Source organism: Trachemys scripta, chromosome 2 (genome assembly GCF_013100865.1).
Source record: "Trachemys scripta elegans isolate TJP31775 chromosome 2, CAS_Tse_1.0, whole genome shotgun sequence".
Lineage (NCBI taxonomy): Eukaryota > Metazoa > Chordata > Testudines > Emydidae > Trachemys > Trachemys scripta.
Window position 1 is genome coordinate 58,530,178 of NC_048299.1, and position 19,598 is coordinate 58,549,775.

At 43.4% G+C, this 19,598-nt stretch overlaps 1 protein-coding gene across 3 annotated transcripts in view; it reads left to right on the forward strand.

Moving 5' to 3' along the window:
• Window positions 1-1,741: 1,741 nt before the first annotated feature.
• The window catches only part of FAM221A (family with sequence similarity 221 member A), a 34,506-nt gene continuing 16,649 nt past the window's right edge, over window positions 1,742-19,598 (forward strand). The window contains exons 1-7 of one of the 3 annotated variants that reach the window (XM_034760642.1): window positions 1,742-1,974; window positions 5,135-5,308; window positions 5,954-6,144; window positions 9,058-9,264; window positions 14,398-14,508; window positions 15,265-15,353; window positions 19,378-19,514. In XM_034760642.1, coding sequence (XP_034616533.1) covers window positions 1,910-1,974; window positions 5,135-5,308; window positions 5,954-6,144; window positions 9,058-9,264; window positions 14,398-14,508; window positions 15,265-15,353; window positions 19,378-19,491 — 951 coding nt within the window. In that variant the 5' untranslated portion in view covers window positions 1,742-1,909 and the 3' untranslated portion in view covers window positions 19,492-19,514. The remainder of the gene's footprint in view (window positions 1,975-5,134; window positions 5,309-5,953; window positions 6,145-9,057; window positions 9,265-14,397; window positions 14,509-15,264; window positions 15,354-19,377; window positions 19,515-19,598) is intronic. The other 2 variants (XM_034760644.1, XM_034760643.1) reach the window with 2 other exon arrangements.

Consider the following 19,598-nt stretch of genomic DNA (forward strand, 5'->3'; position numbering starts at 1 on the left):
AGGGTGACCAGACAGCAAATGTGAAAAATCGAGACAGGGGGTGAAGGGGTAATAGGAGCCTATATAAGAAAAAGACCCCAAAATCAGGACTATCCCTATAAAATCGGGACATCTGGTCACCCTAAACTAGGGACAAAATTGTAAATTCTGCCACCATTTTCCATAGGCAGGGGTCATTGAAGCCAATATCTCACTCCTGAGGGTAAGCAAGGATGCAAGGGTGCATCTCCTGCATGCATGCGGCTTCAGACCCGGTCCCTATGCTGCTTGCTTATGTGCTGCTTTGGTCCTTGCACAAGTGATTGCTGATTGGCACGGGAAAGTTTCCTACAACGGGGAAGGAACAAAGTAGTTCTGCCAAGGAACCTTTGGCAGAGAACTGGCAAGTACCTTCAGGAAAGTTTTCTAGAGATCTCTCTGGAGGAGTCCCATGAAATTTCAGTGTGTATTAACACAATGTTCCACCCCACTGCATAGCTGCACAGGGGAATGTGAAGCACATGCAAACACAGCTAGTCTTGTTCATTTCTATCCCTTAACCTACTTCTAGCTTATAACAAAGCAAAGGACAGCTCTATCTCATATAACTGAGCAGGATCAATTAAAAAAGATTACTTACCCCCTCTCTGCATCATACACATCAGAGACAGAGTGCTGGGACTGGCTTGAATCCTCCTTGGTCAAGAAGAGGTCCTGGCTTGCCATGGTACTAGATGACCCTGTTGCCTGTCCCATTTTGTCCTCCAACATAACCTCCTTGTCCACCACTTCATCCTCGGGGTTGAGTCTGCTCTCTTCCCTCCCCTCCTGAAGTATCCGCGGGGCTCTTCGCAATAGAGGTGGGATAGCCGCTGAGGATGGCATCCAGCTCCTTATAGAAACAACAGGTCTTCAGCACAGCACCAGAGCAACAGTTTGACTCCCTCGCCTTCTGGTATGCCTACCTATGCTCCTTTATCTTCACACGGCACTGATGCATGTCCCATTTGTAGCCCTCATCCAACATCCCATGAGAACTCTGCCCATAAGTATCGAAGTTCCTACTGGGGTGGCATTGGGACTGCACAGCCTCCTCTCCCCATAGAGCCAGCAGATCCAACAATTCAGGTGTGCTCCAAGCGGGAGAGCATTTGCTGCCTGTTTGTCTGGGAAGATGTGATGTGAGCTGTCCCACTGAGCAAACAAAGTGGAATTTCAAAAATTCCTGGGCCTTTAAAGGAGGGAGCTTGTGTACCTGGGTGCAGGGCAGCAGAGTTCAGAGGGGTTAGGATGGGCATTGTGGGACACCTCCTAGAGACCATTTACAGTGACATAACCAAGTGCAGTGTTTACACTGACACGTGGTCAATATAATTGTGCTGCAAAAAGCTCTACCCCTCTCACTGAGGTGGTTTTATTATGTCGGCATGGGCGGGAGGAGCGTTTCAGTGTGTACACCTCCACTGTTTTGTCCATGAATGTCGATTTTTGTCGATAAAACTCTGTAATGTAGCTAAGCCCCTAGTGTGGACCAGGCCTTATACTGGCATAAAGCCTTGTCTACACTAGAAACCTTTCGCTGTCAAAGCTACACCCGTGTGGCTAGCTCACCAGCCCTCCTACCCCGGTGATCCCTCTCCCCCCGCCGAAAGATCAGCGGGGATAGAACCGGGGGCTGGGGGCGGGGACTGTACTGCGGTCCCCGCCGCGCTGGGCGGGCGGAGGGAAGCTCTGGGAGGGCGCAGTTGGCCAGTCCCCGCTGGAGACCCGTTGAACCGGCGCCAGCCTAGCAACGGCCCAGGAGCGCGAAGGGCGGGGGTAACCGCTCTTCTCCCGCCTGAACCGCCTTCCCCCTCGGCTGGGAGGGAGGCGCTTCCGTACGGGAAGCCGGCGCTGCGAGGCGCCCCCCGGGCCTGGGAGACCGGCGCGGATGGAGCGGCTGCGGGTGCAGGAGGGGGGCGCGGCGGCGGTGGACGAGTACGTGGAGTACCGGAGGTGAGGGGCCGCCTGCACTGGGGGGGACGGGACCGCACTGAGCTTAGGGGCTGCGGATAATGTTAAGGCCCTTCCTGGTGTGGCTGAGGCGTGGGTCACCGCCACTCCCCCGGTCCTAGGGATGGGGGCGCAGGTGGCTGCTGTGTAGGTCGCAGGGTCTTTCTCCTGCCCCCCTAGGGGATAGGCTGGGGGGGGGGGTCAGTCTCTCTCTCCCCTACCCCCTGTTCTGGAGATGGGGGGATGCTGGTTGAAGCAGCAGGAGTTACTCTCCTCGGGGAACACTTTAATAAAGCTGAAATACCATTTTACGGGAGAATAAACGTGAATCCCTGTCGGGGATGCTTTGGAGAATGCAGGTAGGGGAATCCTCTAAATTAAAATGTTGGACACTGGGTAATTGCTCAGCCAAGTCAGCCTCTGCTGTTAGACCCCTGGGAACCTGATGCCACAATGCAAAATTATACCAATATATTTGATCTGAAAAGATTATTTTCTCATGCAAATCCGTCCCCTCCCAACTACCTTTAGAAACCTGTAATCTTTTTTGTTTTGTTTTTTTGAGACACGGGGGAAGAACACTTTTTTCCTCCATGGAAACACCAAAGCAACAAAGCTTCTTGCTTAGCAGAGGGGAGGAGTGCTTTGTAAATAAAAATGTTATTTAATACTCCACTTGAGGTTATAATCCTGATATTATCTACCTTTTGCTATTAGACTTCTTTCTTTTTCTACTGTGCAATATGTTACTGCTGATTTTTAAGTTATTAGTCATTGAAATTCTGGATAGGAGAGCTCAGGAAAGTTTAGGAGTCACCAGGACTCTAGAATGTTTTCATGAGTTCTGCAGCTATGTCAGAACACTTTAAAAAATGTTTCTTTTTCAAAGGCAGGGGACGGGAAATCTTCTAACTACCCCCTGCAATGCCTTTGTCTCTGATGTTATGGCTCTATTAATATTTGTCTCTTCTAGCTTTGTCTCTGACTATTTTGACATGCAAGTACCTTTTCTATTGACATGTATAAACTAGTTTTTTAGATATTATATCTCAGTTGAAATATGAGAGTTGAAATTATGTTTCTGTTTCCCCTGCCCAGGCGTGCTTGTATGCCTGCCATCTGCCCAAGAGTAAACTTTTGTGAAATAGTTTGGGAGCACAGTAAGCCAGTTCTACTATTTTTTTCAGGAAATACAAGTTGACACATTTTATTTTGACAATTATAAAAATGTCCCCATTTATAAGAATTTGTAGGTGCATCTTGTTAAAATAACAACTTTAAAAAACCCCCACAAAAGTGATTTAGCTCCTGTTTTACTGAGCATACATGATGCAATAGCTTGCACACTATTTTTAGCTTAAGAAAACATTCAGTAAAATAGGAAAGATGCAGGTAATCATACTTTTTATCCAGATACGTTCAAAATGCTTTAAAAAAGAGGGTAACTTTCAATAAATTGTGATATCAGGTGTTGATGAAATATGTTAGCACATATTACTGTGATATTGTACATTACTGATATATTGTTAATTTGCATATGTATATCCACACTGTAGCTTACTGAAAAACAGGCCCATGTTATATCTATTGTAGAAAGTCTTAACACATGAAACTTATCATAATAATACTATAGATTTTTATAGCATTTTATAAACATGAATGAATTAAGTTTAAAAAATCCATGAGTCAGGTAAGTATTATTCCTGTTATCCAAATGAGGAAACCGAAGGCCTTTCAGGGCTTGTCCTCACTGCAGAGTTAACTAGAATTATAGCTTGAATGTTGCCCCTTGAGTCCTGTACACATACACAAATCTGTAACTCGAGCATAGTTAATTCAAGCTGGCTGGGATGTAGGTTACTGCTCTGGTTAGCACAGCTCATCAGCTGTTTATAGCAGTGTTTCTCAACCGGGTTATGTGTACCCCTGGGGGTACGCAGAGGTTTTCCAGGGGGGCACATCAACGCATCTTGATCTTTGCCTAGTTTTACAACAGGCTGCATAAAAAGCACCAAAGTCAATACAAACTAAAATTGAATATAAACAAAATGAGAAAGTAAGCAATTTTTCAGTCACTGTGCTGTGACACGTGTATTTTAATGTCTGATTTTGTAAGCAAGTAGTTTTTAAGTGAGGTGAAACTTGGGATAGGCAAGGCAAATCAAGACTTCTGAAAGGGGTACAGTAGTTTGGAAAGGTTGAAACCTACTGGCTTACACAATAACTTTGTGCTGCTAATACACCCTTCGATACAACTTGAGTGTTATTTCATGGTGTGGCAGCTCTCATTCAAGCTCCGTTAACGTCAGAAGAGTTAACTCAAGTATAGATAACTCTGGAGTGAAGACATAGCCATATAGCAGTGGCCCCTGAACTTTTTAGGGTCATGCCCTCCTTACCCCGTCTGCACCTTCCCCCTCCCCCCCGGGCCAGGGATGGGAGTGGGGTCACGGCTCCTGGGGCAGGTGGGGAGACCTGGATGGGATAAGGGAGCGAGACTTAGAGTGGGTCTGGGGTTGGGAGTGAGCTAGGGCCGGGGTCAGGAACAAAGTCGCGGCGAGGGGCTAAGGCTGGAGGTGGGGGTGGAGCCGCAGCTGAGCTGCGGTAGGTGCAGGGCTGCAGTGAGGCTGAGGCCAGGAGCTGGGGATGTGGCTGGGGCAGGGCCAGAACACAGTTGGGGGTGTGTGGTGCTTCCTCTCCACCCCTGTGGGGGCTGGCCTGGGCACCACCGCACCCCACTGAACGTTCCTCCATGCCCCCCTAGGGGGTTTTGCCCCACAGTTTGGGGACTTCTGCTATAGAGAGATGACGTGACTTGTAGAGGTCATGCAGGAAGTCTGAGTCAGAGCTAGGAAGACCCCAGCACTCCTGACTTGCAGTCCATTTTCTTCAATGTAAAAAGGAACTTGGTAGCTTGTCTCCATCCTTCGAGACACTTTTCATACCATTAAAGCCAGTTTATAAGCATTTGTTTAAAAACTTGAGTACAGTTCCTTACAAAGGCCATCTCTAGGGTACTATTATGGAAGATAAAATAATGTTCAGTTTTGTTTACTGGTGCATCATTATATATTTTCAAAATTGCAACCTACCTTTGCCTCCCTCGATTTTACTGAAAGTTAAATGTAATTAAAATATTATGAAACACAATTACACATTGCAGATTTGTAGGCGATGACGATAGAGGGAAACTCTTTACTCCAGAGCAATATGAAGAATACAAAAGAAAAATGTTACCAATACGATTACAGAACAGATTGTATGTGAGCTGGAGATCCCCAACTGGAATGGACTGTAAACTTGTGGGCCCGGAGACACACTGTTTTTGTACCCATAGGTGAGGGTTTTTTTTCTTGCTGCTGAACTTTCTTTTTACTTAGAAAATATAAAATGTTTATAAAAAGCACTGTCATACCAGTTATTAACTTGAGAATCTAGGGCTGTAAAGATTGATGTAATTTAAGGAAGCATTTTTGGGACGAAAGAAATCATTCCATAAATGCAGTTAATGCTTGAAACTGTGATTCTACCGGAGACTGAAGTGGTCAGAGATAAATTCAAGAGTTTAGAGCGTTGAAGCTACTGATATATTTACATTTATTGTGTGGATCACCACCTACTGCTTTGAAAATATATACTTGAAGTGGCGCCAAAAATCAAATTTAAAGGTCTGCCATATTTTTTCACTAGGGTATAACTTAAAGCACTTGAAACCCCACACAGGATTGAAAATTATCTTTTGTGAGAATGAGCACTTTTTTTGTTTGTAGAAGAACTAAATGTATCTCTGCATTAAACTTGAAATCTAAATTATAAATTCCTTAAAGAAATTTTTAATGGTAAATGCTGAATGACTTTGAGCTATAATTGTTTGCAGTATTGCTGCAGCCGTATTGGTACCTCACCGACCTTGTCTCTGAACTATAATGGTATTGTTATAGCCAATATGCATATGTACTAATTTATTTTTTTCTGTTTTTAGGTATAAACAACACAAAACAGATTATGAAGAGATTCCAAAAGATCGTCCTATTTGTGTACCCTGTCGAGTGAACCGTTGCCAGTGCAAATCCTATCACTATGTCCCACTAAATGGCACTCAGCCCATTCGTTGTAGATGCAAGCACTTTGCTGATCAGCACAGTGCAGCACCTGGATTTTCCTGTAACTCCTGTAAGTTAGTTTCCTATAAATACACATGCAGTATTCTTTACTGCTAACTTAAGAAGCATACGCTTTAAATACAGGTATATTTTCTAAACTTAGCAGGAAATAGCACTTCATGCCCATGCAAGATTATTGGTAACACTGATTTAACATACTAATGGTTAAATCCTAGTATCACTGAATTCAGTGGAAGTTTTGCTATTGATTTTAGTGGGACTAGGATTTGGGCCAAAACCAGGAATTATTAACATCAGTTAAACTACGGACTCAAGTATCAGGGGGTAGCCGTGTTGGTCTGTATCCACAAAAACAACGAGGAGTCCGGTGGCACCTTAAAGACTAACAGATTTATTTGGGCATAAGCTTTCGTGGGTAAAACCCCGCTGCTTCAGATGCAAACTATGTACTGATTTTTGTCTTTTAGATCTCTTCAAATGATATAGTGATGGATATTTTTAGCTAGACTTCTAGATTGTTAGTAAAATACTTGCATGAAGTATGTGAAATAATTTATACAGGAAGGATCTCAAAAAAAACCAGTTTTGCTTGCAGAATGGGGAATAATATCTAACAGAATAATATACAACACTGGTCTCCCATGTTCAAGAAAGATGAATTCAAACTGGAACAGGTGCAGAGGATTACTACGATGATCAGAGGAATGGAAAACCTACCTTAGGAGAGGAGACTCAAGGGGTTTGGCTTGTTTAGCCTAACCAAATGAAGCCTGAAGGGAGATATGATTGCTCTATCAGAGAGGGAATGGAGTTATTTAAGTTGAGCACCAATGTTGAAACAAGAACAAATGGATATAAACTGGCCATAAATAGGTCTAGATTTGAAATTAGATGAAGGTTTCTAACCATTAGAGGAGTCAAGGTCTGGGACAGCCTTCCAAGGGCAGCAGTGAGGAAAAAAACCTCACTGCTTAAGTTTATGGAGGGGACATTATAATGAGACTGCCTAAAATGGCATACGGCCCATCAGTGACTGCTAGTACAAATATTCCCAATGGTGGAGTTGGGACACTAGATGGGGGGCTCTGAGTTACTACAGAGAATTTTTTCCTCAGGTGGGTCTTGCTGACATGCTCAGAGTCCAACTGATAGCCAGTTTGGGGGTTGGGAAAAAAATTCAGTTTGGGAGAGACCCCAGGGGGTTTTCACTTTCTTCTGCAGCATGGGGTACAGGTCACTTGCAGGTTTAAACTAGAATAAATGGTGGATTCTCTGTAACTGGAAGTCTTTAAATCATGATTTGAAGACTTCAGTAACTCAGTCAGAGGTTATGGGTCTATTACAGGAGTGGCTGAGTGAGGTTCTGTGGCCTGCAGTGTGCAGGAGGTCAGCCTAGGTGATCACAATGGCCCCTTCTGGCTTTAAAATCTATTCCTGTAAATAACTTTCCCAAGGTCACACAGGGAGTTTATGGCAGAGCTGGGAAGTGAACCCAGGTTGCTAGAATCCCAGACCTGTGACCGATCAATTGGACCATTCTGTACCCTGATTTAGGTACATGAATCCTTCTTGGCTGGGCATATGTTGGGCTGTATGCTGCTCCTTCTGGGTGACTCAGTGCCCATTCCACAGAACAGCTAGAGCCAATTGGCAAGGGAGGTTAAGAAGTCAGAGAACTGTTGCTGCCATCTGGGGGAGCATTACAGTGGATCTCACTCACTAGTTATCTTAGCTCAGGGGTGGGCAAACTTTTTGGCCTGAGGGCCACATCTGGGTATGGAAATTGTGTGGTGGGCCATGAATGCTCATGAAATTGGGGGTTGGGTGTGGGAGGGGGTAAGGGCTCCAGCTGTGGGTGCAGGCTCTGGGGTTTGGCCAGAAATTAGTAGTTCAGGGTGCAGGAGGGGGCTCTGGGCTGGGGCAGGGGGTTGGGATGCGGGAGGGGGTACAGGTTCCGGGGTAGGGCCAGGGATGAGGGGGCTGTGGGTGGAGCAGAGGGGTTTGGAGTATGGGAGGGGGCTCTGGGCTGAGACAGGGGGTTGGAGTGTGGGAGGGGATACAGGCTCTGGGCTGGGGGTGAGGGGCTTAGGGTGCAGGAGGGAGCTCCAGGTTGGGGGTTGAGGTGTGGGGGGTGAGGGTTGGGGTAGGGGTGGGAGGCCAGAGGTGCAGGCTCTGGGCAGCACTTACTTCAAGCAGCTCTTGGAAGCAGCGGCATGTCCTCCCTCCGAGTCCGGCTCCTATGTGGAGGCGCAGCCAGGCGGCTCTGTGAGCTGCCCCATGTGCAGGCGCCGCCCCCACAGCTCCCAGAAACAGCAGCATGTCCTCCCTCTGGCTCCTACATGGAGGTGCGGTTCCGGCCATGCAGCTCTGTATGCTGCCCTGTCCGCAGGTGCTCGTTCCAGCCAATGGGAGCTGCAGAGCCAGTGCTTGGGGCAGGAGTAGCGTGCAGAGCTCCCTGGCTGCTCTGACATGTAGGAGCTGGGGGCAGGGGGAGAGGGAAATGCCGCTGCTTCTGGGAGCCGCGTGGAGCCACAGCACAAGCAGGGAAAGCCCCCTACCCTGCTCCCCGGTGGGAGATTGAGGGCCGGATTAAAAGGTCTGACGGTCTGGACACAGCCTGTGGGCTGTAGTTTGCCCACCCCTGCCTTAGCTGAAGCTGCCTCCAACTTGTTGAAATTGTTTGATAAATTGTGGGAGCACAGTGCACAATCAAGCCTTTGATTTGTCTGGGACTGATTCCAGGAATAGAACTCAGATCTCCTGAATCCCATGATTTAACCACATGTTCATCCTTTCTCTTGTAGAGCTTCCAAATGGAAAGTGTGGTTGGGTACTTACACATGGAAGGAAATCAGCAGTGCTTGGGAAAGCAACAATTTAGGGAAATTCTCTACTGTGTGTGATAATGAATGAACGGCCTCCATTATCATCTCACTCTGAATACTTTTTATTTTTAATTTAGGTTCCAAATGTTCAGGATTTCACAGCTGCTTTACCTGTGGGTGTGGTCAGCCAACATATGCGCATGAAACGGTTGTGGAAACTAAACAAGAGCGCTTAGCCCAGGGAAAACCTGTGGGGCAAGATGTTCCTTATGCTGCAATGGGAGGATTAACTGGCTTTAGTTCACTGGCTGAAGGCTATTTGAGACTTGATGACAGCGGAATAGGTAAGTGCAGGAGGACTTGAGATAACATTTTGATCCTTTGTCTATTTAATTTTCATATTTGAAAATCTGTTGAAATATTACATTTCAGGGCAAGTTAAACCTTCCCATAGGATGAGGACTCCAAATCACTGATTTTTTTTCCATAGATTTAAAGGCCAGAAGAGATCATTATGATAATCTCCTCTGACTTCTTGTAGAAAAGAAGCTATAGAAATTAGAAGATATGACATAGTTGGCATCACAGAGACTTGGTGGGATAATATGCAGGACTGGAATATTGGTATAGAAGGATACAGCTTGCTCAGGAAGGATGGCAGGAAAAAAGGGAGGAGGTGTTGCGTTATATATTAAAAATGTATACACTTGGACTGAGGTTGAGAGAGAAATAAGAAACAGACTTGTTGAATGTCTCTGGGTAAGCATAAAAGGGGTAAAAACAAGGGTGATGTCATGATAGGGGTCTACTACAGACCACCAAACCAGGAAGAAGAGGTGGATGAGACTTTTTTTAAACAACTAACAAAATCATCCAAAGCACAGGACTTGGTGGTGATGGGGGACTTCAACTACCCAGACATCTGTTGGGAAAACAACAGCAGGGCATAGATTATCCAACAAGTTCTTGGAATGTACTGGAGACATTTTTTTATTTCAGAAGGTGGAGAAAGCTACTACAGGAGAGGCTGTTCTATATTTGATTTTGACAAATAGGGAGGAACTGGTTGAGAATTTGAAAGTGGAAGGCAACTTGGGTGAAAGTGATCATGAAAAGGTACAGTCCATGATTCTAAGGAATGGTAGGAGGGAGAACGGCACAATAAAGACAGTGGATTTCAAGAAGGCAGACTTTAGCAAACTCAGGGAGTTGGTAAGTAAGATCCCATGGGAAGCAAGTCTAAGACTGTTGGCAGTTTTTCAAAGAGACATTATTAAGGGCACAAGAGCAAACTATCCAACTGCGTGGGAAAGAACGGAAGTATGGCAATAGACCACCCTGGCTTAACCAGGAGATCTTCAATGATCTAAAACTCAAAAAAGAGACTTACAAAAGGTGGAAACTTGGTCAAATTACAAAGGATGAATATAAACAACACAAGTACACCTCTACCCCGATATAACGCAGTCCTCGGGAGCCAAAAATCCCTACTGCGTTATAGGTGAAACCCCGTTATATCGGGGTAGTGGCGTCAGGGCTCCAGCGGTGATTTAAAGAGCTCCGGGCTCCGGCCGCTGTGGGGAACGCTGGGCCCTTTTAAATCACCGACTGAGCCCCGCTGCCACAGCTCCGGGGTAGCAGCGGCAGGGCTCTAGCGGTGATTTAAAGGGCCCGGGGCTCCCTGCAGCAGCCGGAGCCCCGGGCCCTTTAAATCATTGGCTGAGCCCTGCTGCCGCAATCCTGGGGTAGCAGCGGCAGGGCTCCAGCGGTGATTTAAAGGGCCTGGGGTTCCCCGCAGCAGCCAGAGCCCCGGGGCTCCCCGCAGCAGCCAGAGTCCCGGGCCCTTTAAAGCGCCGCCCAAGCCCCGCTGCCGGAGCCCCGGGGTTACCGCGCTATATGTGAACCTGTGTTATATCTGGTCACGTTATATCATGGTAGAGGTGTATGTAGGGATAAAATGAGAAAAGCCAAGGCACAAAACGAGATCAAACTAGCTAGGGACATAAAAGGAAACAAGAAAACATTCTACAAATACATTAGAAGCAAGAGGAAGACCAAGGAGAGAGTAGGCCTGTTACTCAATGAGGGGGGAAAGACAATAACAGAAAATGTGGAAATTGCAGAGATGCTTAATGACTTATTTGTTTCGGTTTTCACCAAGAAGATTGGTGGCGATTGGATAGCTAACAGTGAATGCCAGTGAAAATGAGGTAGGATCAGAGTCTAAAATAGGGAAAGAACAAATCAAAAAATTACTTAGACAAGTTAGATGTCTTCAAATCACCAGGACCCGATGAAATGCGTCCTAGAATACTCAAGGAGTAGATTGAGGAGATATCTGAGCCATTAGCAATTATCTTTGAGAAGTCATGGAAGACAGGAGACTGGAAAAGGCAAATATAGTACCCATCTATAAAAAGGGAAATAAGGACAACGTGGGGAATTACAGATCAGTCAGCTTAACTTCTATACCTGGAAATATAATGGAGCAAATCATTAAGCAATCAGTTTGCAAACACCTAGAAGATAATAAGGTGATAAATAACAGTCAGCATGGATTTGTCAAGAGCAAATCATGTCAAACCAACCTGATAGCCTTCTTTGACAGGGTAACAAGCCTCGTGGCTGGGGGGGGGTGAAGCGGTAGATGTGGTCTATCTTGACTTTAGTAAGGCTTTTGACTCTGTCTCGCATGACCTTCTCATAAACAAACTCGGGAAATACAACCTAGATGGAGCTACTATAAGGTGGGTGTGGAACTGGTTGGAAAATTGTTCCCAGAGAGGAATTATCAGTGGTTCACAGTCATGCTGTAAGGGGATAACGAGTGGGGTCCTGCAGGGATTGGTTCTGGGTCCGGTTCTGTTCAATATCTTCATCAATGATTTAGATAATGGCACAGAGAGTACACTTATAAAGTTTAGGAGTACTTGTGGCACCTTAGAGACTAACAAATTTATTAGAGCATAAGCTTTCGTGGACTACAGCCCACTTCTTATGCATCCGAAGAAGTGGGCTGTAGTCCACGAAAGCTTATGCTCTAATAAATTTGTTAGTCTCTAAGGTGCCACAAGTACTCCTGTTCTTCTTAATGTCAATCCGTTTTACCCTGCATAAAGCTTATGCAGAGTAAACTCATAAATTGTTCGCCCTCTATAACACTGATAGAGAGATATGCACAGCTGTTTGCTCCCCCAGGTATTAATACATACTCTGAGTGAATTACTAAATGAAAAGTTTCAGAGTAGCAGCTGTGTTAGTCTGTATCCGCAAAAAGAACAGGAGTACTTGTGGCACCTTAGAGACTAACAAATTTATTAGAGCATAAGCTTTCGTGGACTACAGCCCACTTCTTATGCATCCAAAGAAGTGGGCTGTAGTCCACGAAAGCTTATGCTCTAATAAATTTGTTAGTCTCTAAGGTGCCACAAGTACTCCTGTTCTTTTTGCGGATACAGACTAACACGGCTGCTACTCTGAAACTTATAAAGTTTGCGGACGATACCAAGCTGGGAGGAGTTGCAAGTGCTTTGGAGGATAGGATTAAAATTCAAAATGATCTGGACAAACTGGAGAAGTGGTCTGAAGTAAATAGGATGAAATTCAATAAGGACAAATGCAAAGTACTCCACTTAGGAAGGAACAGTCAGTTGCACACATACAAAATGGGACATGACTGTCTAGGAAGGAGTATTGCGGAAAGGGATCTGGGGGGTCATAGTGGATCACAAGCTAAATATGAGTCAACAATGTAATGCTGTTGCAAAAAAGGCAAACATTCTTGGATGTATTAGCAGGAGTATTGTAAGCAAGACATGAGAAGTAATTCTTCTGCTCTACTCTGCGCTGATTAGACCTCAACTGGAGTATTGTGTCCAGTGCTGGGTGCCACATTTCAGGAAAGATGTGGACAAATTGGAGAAAGTCCAGAGAATAGCAACAAACATGATTAAAGGTCTAGAAAACATGACATATGAGGGAAGATTGTAAAAATTGGGTTTGTTTAGTTTGGAGAAGAGAAGACTGAGAGGGGACATGATAACAGTTTTCAAGTACATAAAAGGTTCTTACAAGGAGGAGGGAGAAAAATTGTTCTTAACCTCTGAGGATAGAAGAAGCAATGGGCTTAAATTGCAGCAAGGGCGGTTTAGGTTGGACATTAGGAAAAACTTCCTAACTGTCAGAGTGGTTAAGCACTGGAACAAATTGCCTAGGGAGGTTGTGGAATCTCCATCATTGGGGATTTTGGAGGCAAATTGGACAAACACCTGTCAGGGATGGTCTAGATAATACTTAGTCCTGTCTTGAGTGCCAGGGACTGGACTAGATGACTTTGAGGTCCCTTCCAGTTCTATGATTCTAGGAAATTCATTCATTAATTTCTGTATCCAGAAGAGTACATTCTGATTGAATGACATTGACATTCAGTGAAGACATTGAAAACTTCTACTTGATATTCCGTTGTTTATATATTCAAGAACTGAGTTGATCCTCTTAGCCACAGAGTTATATTGGGATCTCATGTGCCACTTGGTTATCTAACACATAAATATGAGTCCTCATCAGAAGCACTTCTTTCCAAGATCCTGCATGTGTGATCTAATTCTTTGTTCTTTAAATGTCCGATTTTGCATTTGGCAATACTGAAATGCATGTTATTTGAATGAAACCAGTTTGCCAAATGATTCAGATCACTTGGCATAACTGACTTATCCTTATCACTGTTTACCATTCCACCAATTTTTGTCTCATCTACAAAGTTTACTAGCCATGATTTGATATATTTTTTCCAGGTCACTCATAAAGTTGTTGAATGACATTGGGCCAAGAACAGATCCCCATTAGAAACACTCCTATTCATTGATGATTCCCCATTAACAGTTACATGTTGGGGTATCTTCCTATTTTCTCTTAACATTATTCATTTTAAGTTTTCAGCCTGACAAGTACAGATCAATGATTTTTTTTCCAGTGTAAGGCACAATTCATAGTGGGATTTCAAGCTGATTTGTTACAAGTCTACAATTAATACTCAGTGTACAAAATTGGACATATGTAGAACTGGGTTGTTATCTTACACCACTGGTTCTTAGAGAACTTCTGATTCTTTCTATTCCCCTGTAATATAGTTTTGAATGTAGAGTCTTTATTTTGAAATACTGTTGGTATTTAATTATATTTTAAATTCTGGGTCTGGTCTCCACGATCTTTCTGCAATGTAGTTACTGTATAGTACAGTACAGCAACCGGAAGAAAAGAGCTCAGCCATTTCATTTCTTTTCAAGCCATACTTTGGTTCTTTTACCACACCTATTTTCTTCTGGTATTCTGGATGATACACAATGTGTAATTTTTTCATGTGGTTTACTACATATCAGGATAATTTATTTTAAGTGGTAGGTATGTTTGGTTTCCATCATGTATGACTCCTAACGCTTCTTGTGAAGCTAATTTTTTTCTAATATGTTTTCTATTAGGGGCACCCTCTGCTGAATTTCTAGAGTCACCTAGTAGTGGCATGGACCATCCATTTCTAAAAGCATTCCAAGACCCCTCCAGTTCTGCACAAGCCAGCTCACAATTAACAGGTGGTAATGAAATGAACTGACCATTTTTTTATTTTTTATTTTAAATTGTGGTGTATTATTATTCTCACTCAGTATAAAGGCACTATATAATGTTGACTTTCTGATGAGTTAAGGAAAGCTTAAAGGTGTACATTAGAGTTCAAAACTAAAGCGAATATTTAAGATTATTTCCTCTAAGAGGGATGTATGTAATTAATATACAAACTTTTCTGTAATCAGGATTTTCAAAACAGAAGGGTTTTTTCATTGTTGTTTCAGAGAATCTCTCTCCCATTAGTTTAATATGAAACTAGATTTTCTTGATTTTGATGCCCTCCCCCTGCACCTATTTCCTTTCTTAATAATGGAATCACCTATTCACTGGAGTACCATCTCTGCGTTTTTGTTTCCCAGTAAAAGATCATTGTCTGAACACACACTTCGTATGTATTTACTCAGTGTAATATTGTGCAACTGATTTCTCCCTATATGGACATAGCTGTGAGGTCACTTCTGCCCAATTATGTCCCGCAGCTAGTAAGATGGTAGTCACAATGTAGCTCCTTTGAGGCCTCTTATAGAAACTACCAGTCTTTCCATTCAAGACCTAGTTAACAGTGCTGCTTACTTGGCTGGAGGTACTGCTTTTAAGTAAAATAGGGTACTTCTCCCTTGTGCAGACTAAAATTTATTTGAAAATCTTTTTCCAAATATAAAGCATATTGAAATCAATAAAAAGTATTTTTAATAGACATTTGTTTTGTTTTGTTTTTTCAGGTGGTTCTAGTGCAGCAAAGCAAGTTTCTAATTTAAGGAGTTCTGAAGAAGATGACATGGCTTACTTTGAAAAACAGTACCAGGAACGGGTAAGTCATTGTATTTAGAGCTTAATACAGACATGTTCCTTAAAAATAAAGTGGCTCAATTTAAGGTGGATAAACTTAAAATTGAACTTGCCTACAATGGTTCACATTGCTTTAACTGCTATTCTGATCCTGAAAAAATGTATTAGCATTTCAAAATGACGGTTACAACATAGTGACCTAATAGTGTAGGTCCATAGGCCAATCATATCTGGAATAGTTCAGTGACCTTCCCACCTAGATCAGGCAGATGTAATTAAAAAACTTAACTTGCTTTGGCAGAGGAAAGCAAAAGCATAACTGCACCAAAATACCAAACAATCACAGAAAGAAAAAACTCAGCAATTGTTTTGGACAACTAGGAGAAACTGTGCAAAAACAAAACAAACCCCCTTTGGATACCCAGGAAAGCATGGACTGCTACTCTCAGGCACAAAACTTCTTAATACCCCTTTAATTTATATATAGTCATTCAGATTCTGGTTTAACTCAGTATTACTTAACTCCACCATCTTAGCCGAAAGTGAATTCTACCAATTCACCAATTCCTCTATAAAGTAATATTTCACTTACCTAGTTTTAATAAAGCCTAATGTTATGCTCGTTTCTTGCATCAGGTGGTGTCTGTTTCTGTCAGAACTGGTCTTTGAAACTCTGAATCTTTTCTTGAGAAACATTACAAAAATAAAGAAGAAATGTGCTACAAATTTTGCAAATGTAATAGTTTATAGATATAGCATTACTACTAAGTCTAAAGACTTTTTCCAGTATTTTCTTTTCCTTGGTGAAGAGGCTGTAAGAATTTCAGATATTTGATCCAATCCTGCAAAGACTGAGGCATGTGCTTTTTCTTGAGCACGAGTAGTCCCACAACAGGACTACTTACCCGTGTGCATAACTTTAAGCTTGTACGTCTTTGCAGGGTGCCTTACTCACTTTTTTGACAATCTTCATCTTCTCAATGGGGATCCAGCACCAGTGACAGCAGTGGGGTCCATCTCTAGCTGGCCCCACACACAACCAGCACCAGCAGAAACAGCAGGAGGGGAGTACCTTCGGTCACTTATTACTTTTCAGAAAATTTCCTTTAATTTTCAAAAGATTAAAGTGAGGCTGTGACTCCTCTCCCAATCCCGCCCTCAGCTCAGGAACCATCACCAGGAATGAGGCAGCCTAAAGGATTTGTTCTTTTAAAAGGAAGGAGCCCCAGCCCACCTCCTCTAGACACTTCTCCACATGCTGGCCAGGAGGCCACTTTTCAGCTGTTACTCAGACAAGACTAAAAGGTAAGTGCTATTTCTCATCCTCTACATCTCCCTCCCAAAGCAGGTAAGAGCAACAGGGGTGTCATTACAACAGACAGTTTATTTAAAGGAAATGGATGTCTGATGCCATTGACACGTCCTCTTGCTGCGCTCAGTCCTATCATCATTTATTACAATTTCCATTCCTGTTATGCCACCATGCTTCCAGCATACCCACCACTGCTTCAGGAACACATTGCTCCAGCTCTACCCCTTCCCAGGACTCAGACAAGTCACAGCTCCAAAATATATCCAACAGAGCTATCTTTCCTATGGCAACTGGTGAACCAGACAACCGTTCCTTCACTTGGAACATCCCATGACAACATTTACTTCATTACCTATCACAGTTCAAATTGGGAGGACCTGTCCAAGAAAACAGGAAAGCAAAAATAAGAAGCTAGATTCCAGACCTAACACGCCTGTATGCTGCACAGGTCCACTACACTACATAGTCCACTGGCCAGAAACAGACAGCACAAGGCATCACAAACTAAAGCTGATGTTGATCAATGCAAGACCTGCCACTAACAAACAATACATGACCTCATCAGTAATGAGGCACCTGATATAGCCTGCATCACCAAGACCTGGCTGGATGACAGAGCAAGTCCTATACTAGCCAACTGCATTCTCCCAGGATACTTGGTACACTCCTGACCTAGAAAGGGCAAAAGGCCAGTAAGTACTCCATTCATTTTCTTTGCAAATGTCAAATGCAAGAGAGGAGCCACAGATAAGACAACTTCATTTGAATTCATTCATCTGACAGTCAAAACCAGAGCAAAGCTTGTGTGTGAGTATGTGTATGTATAGATTTTATGCTTATTTACAACCTCTGCAGAAAAGAGTTCATGAAGGAGCTCACTGGCATGTGGTTGGCAGTGGTGGTGAAATACCCCAGACTCCTTGTCCTGGGAGATTTCTATATTGATACAAGGCCGCAGATACAACCCCCCCAAAACTCATCACCTCACTTGTCTCCCTAGCACTTTCATATGTCATCTTTGGCCCTTTTGTTTTCAGTTTTTACCAAAAAATTCCAGGTTTTACAATAGCAATTCCTGCCCCCAAATATCGGAAGCTCCAGAACTTCCCACCTCTCCTCTCTGGAAGGTGAGATGGTGGCTCGGTAACCATGGGTGTCCCTGGTTTCTGATCCACCATCTCTTTTTCCAGAGTGGCGGGGATGGATCAGAAGTACTGGAATAACTTGAGTGCTGATGTATGTACTGCTGTCAATCCCACGCCCATCACATACATATTACCTGTTTTACAGATAGCATGGATGTTTATAACATTCAAAGCAAATAAGTTAGTGAACTACTTTTCATGCCAAAATTAGTCAAAAATGAAAAATTGAATTCGACTGTGTTTCAAAACATAAGGGCTGTTTTGGAGGTTAAAAACACAAAAACAGTAGAAAAGAGGAGAGAGCTATTTACACAGAAAACTTCAAATTCATTTTTTGCACTGATTTTCACCCATTTTTTGTAATGAACATTGATGAATTTCCAGGAAATTTGAAACAAAAACAGAAAATGCAGGGCCTTACTCACATAGCTAACTCGTACGCCAACGAATTCCAAAGCATGCTAAAGGATAACAGTACCCCGCCCAAGGAGTGAGGAATCAAGGACCTGGTCAATCATTATCATTCTACACTGGCCTCCGCCATTGACATGTTTGCCCCCAAATAGTCCCTTCTCCACATTGCCCACACGGATTATCTTGATTTTCTGACACCCTGTGCCGGATGAAGAGAGAGGGTGGAAACTCAAGTGCTGATGGCAGAATACAAAGACTGATTCAGACAGGATGAAACAAATTCCTCAAAGTCTATACTGAGGCTGCATTACAAGCCGAGAGAGCCTTCCCATCAGCTTTCTTTGAGGCTGCCAAATCCCACCCCAAGGGGTAAATTCCTTCAATCCTGAATGCTTACAACCTGTATCAGAGCCAAGAACACCAAGCACCGCAAAAAAACTTATCATCCTACTTCACTGAAAAGATCATACACATTCAGGAAGTCTTCTCAAACAGCATGCATCTGCTCTGCCTGCACTCACTAACCAAGAACCAGCTGCATTCTCAGAATTCAGTACATTGACTCATCAAGAAGTTCTGGACAACCTAAAGGAGTCCTGATCCAAGACTTGTTCATGACTCTTTCACAAGCCAGAAAGGGCATAGGTTAGATTCACAACTAGTGCCACTCCTGAGTGAAATAGCCAATGCTTCGGTCATGATGTCTAGAGTGGTACACAACTGAGTGCCAGCCTCAGGGCAGACAAACTGACAAAAGCAGGGCAGATATCCCAAACTAGTGGTATGTATTATAATTAGATTTTACCAATCCAGTAACAAATGTGAACTCCTGGATCACTGTAACAGTCTTACCATGGTGTCACAGACCATCCCCTTGGGCTCTCCAATCTATCTTGCCACCCAGGCAACCTGAATTTAGTGATAAATGGTCACTTACACCAGAAATCATAAAACATTTAGGTTGTGAGCAGTCACTTACCCCAAATCAATTTGTACCTTAAGGATCTCACACCAAAGACAATGCTGGTAGCTAATCCCATAGTAAATTAACAGAGGATTTATTAACTAGGAAAAAGAAATGAGAGAATTATTTACAGGTTAAAGCAGGTAACATGTATACACAAATGAGTTCAGCCTATGGTTCCATGTCAACTATCTTTATTTCCCTCTTGCAGCATTCCAACTCATGGGATGATGCCTTCTGCATGTGCTTCTCCATGGGTGGATGGGGCAATCAACAAAGCTTTTGTCCTACAATGGCCTACAACTTTGATAGCCCACCTGGATGAACTGGGGGAGCCACTCTCCCCATGTGAGTTCACAAGTTTGGAGCAGTGATTTTTAAAGTTATAAAACAAACTTATATTTTACCTTGTAGCATGGTATACAGACATTG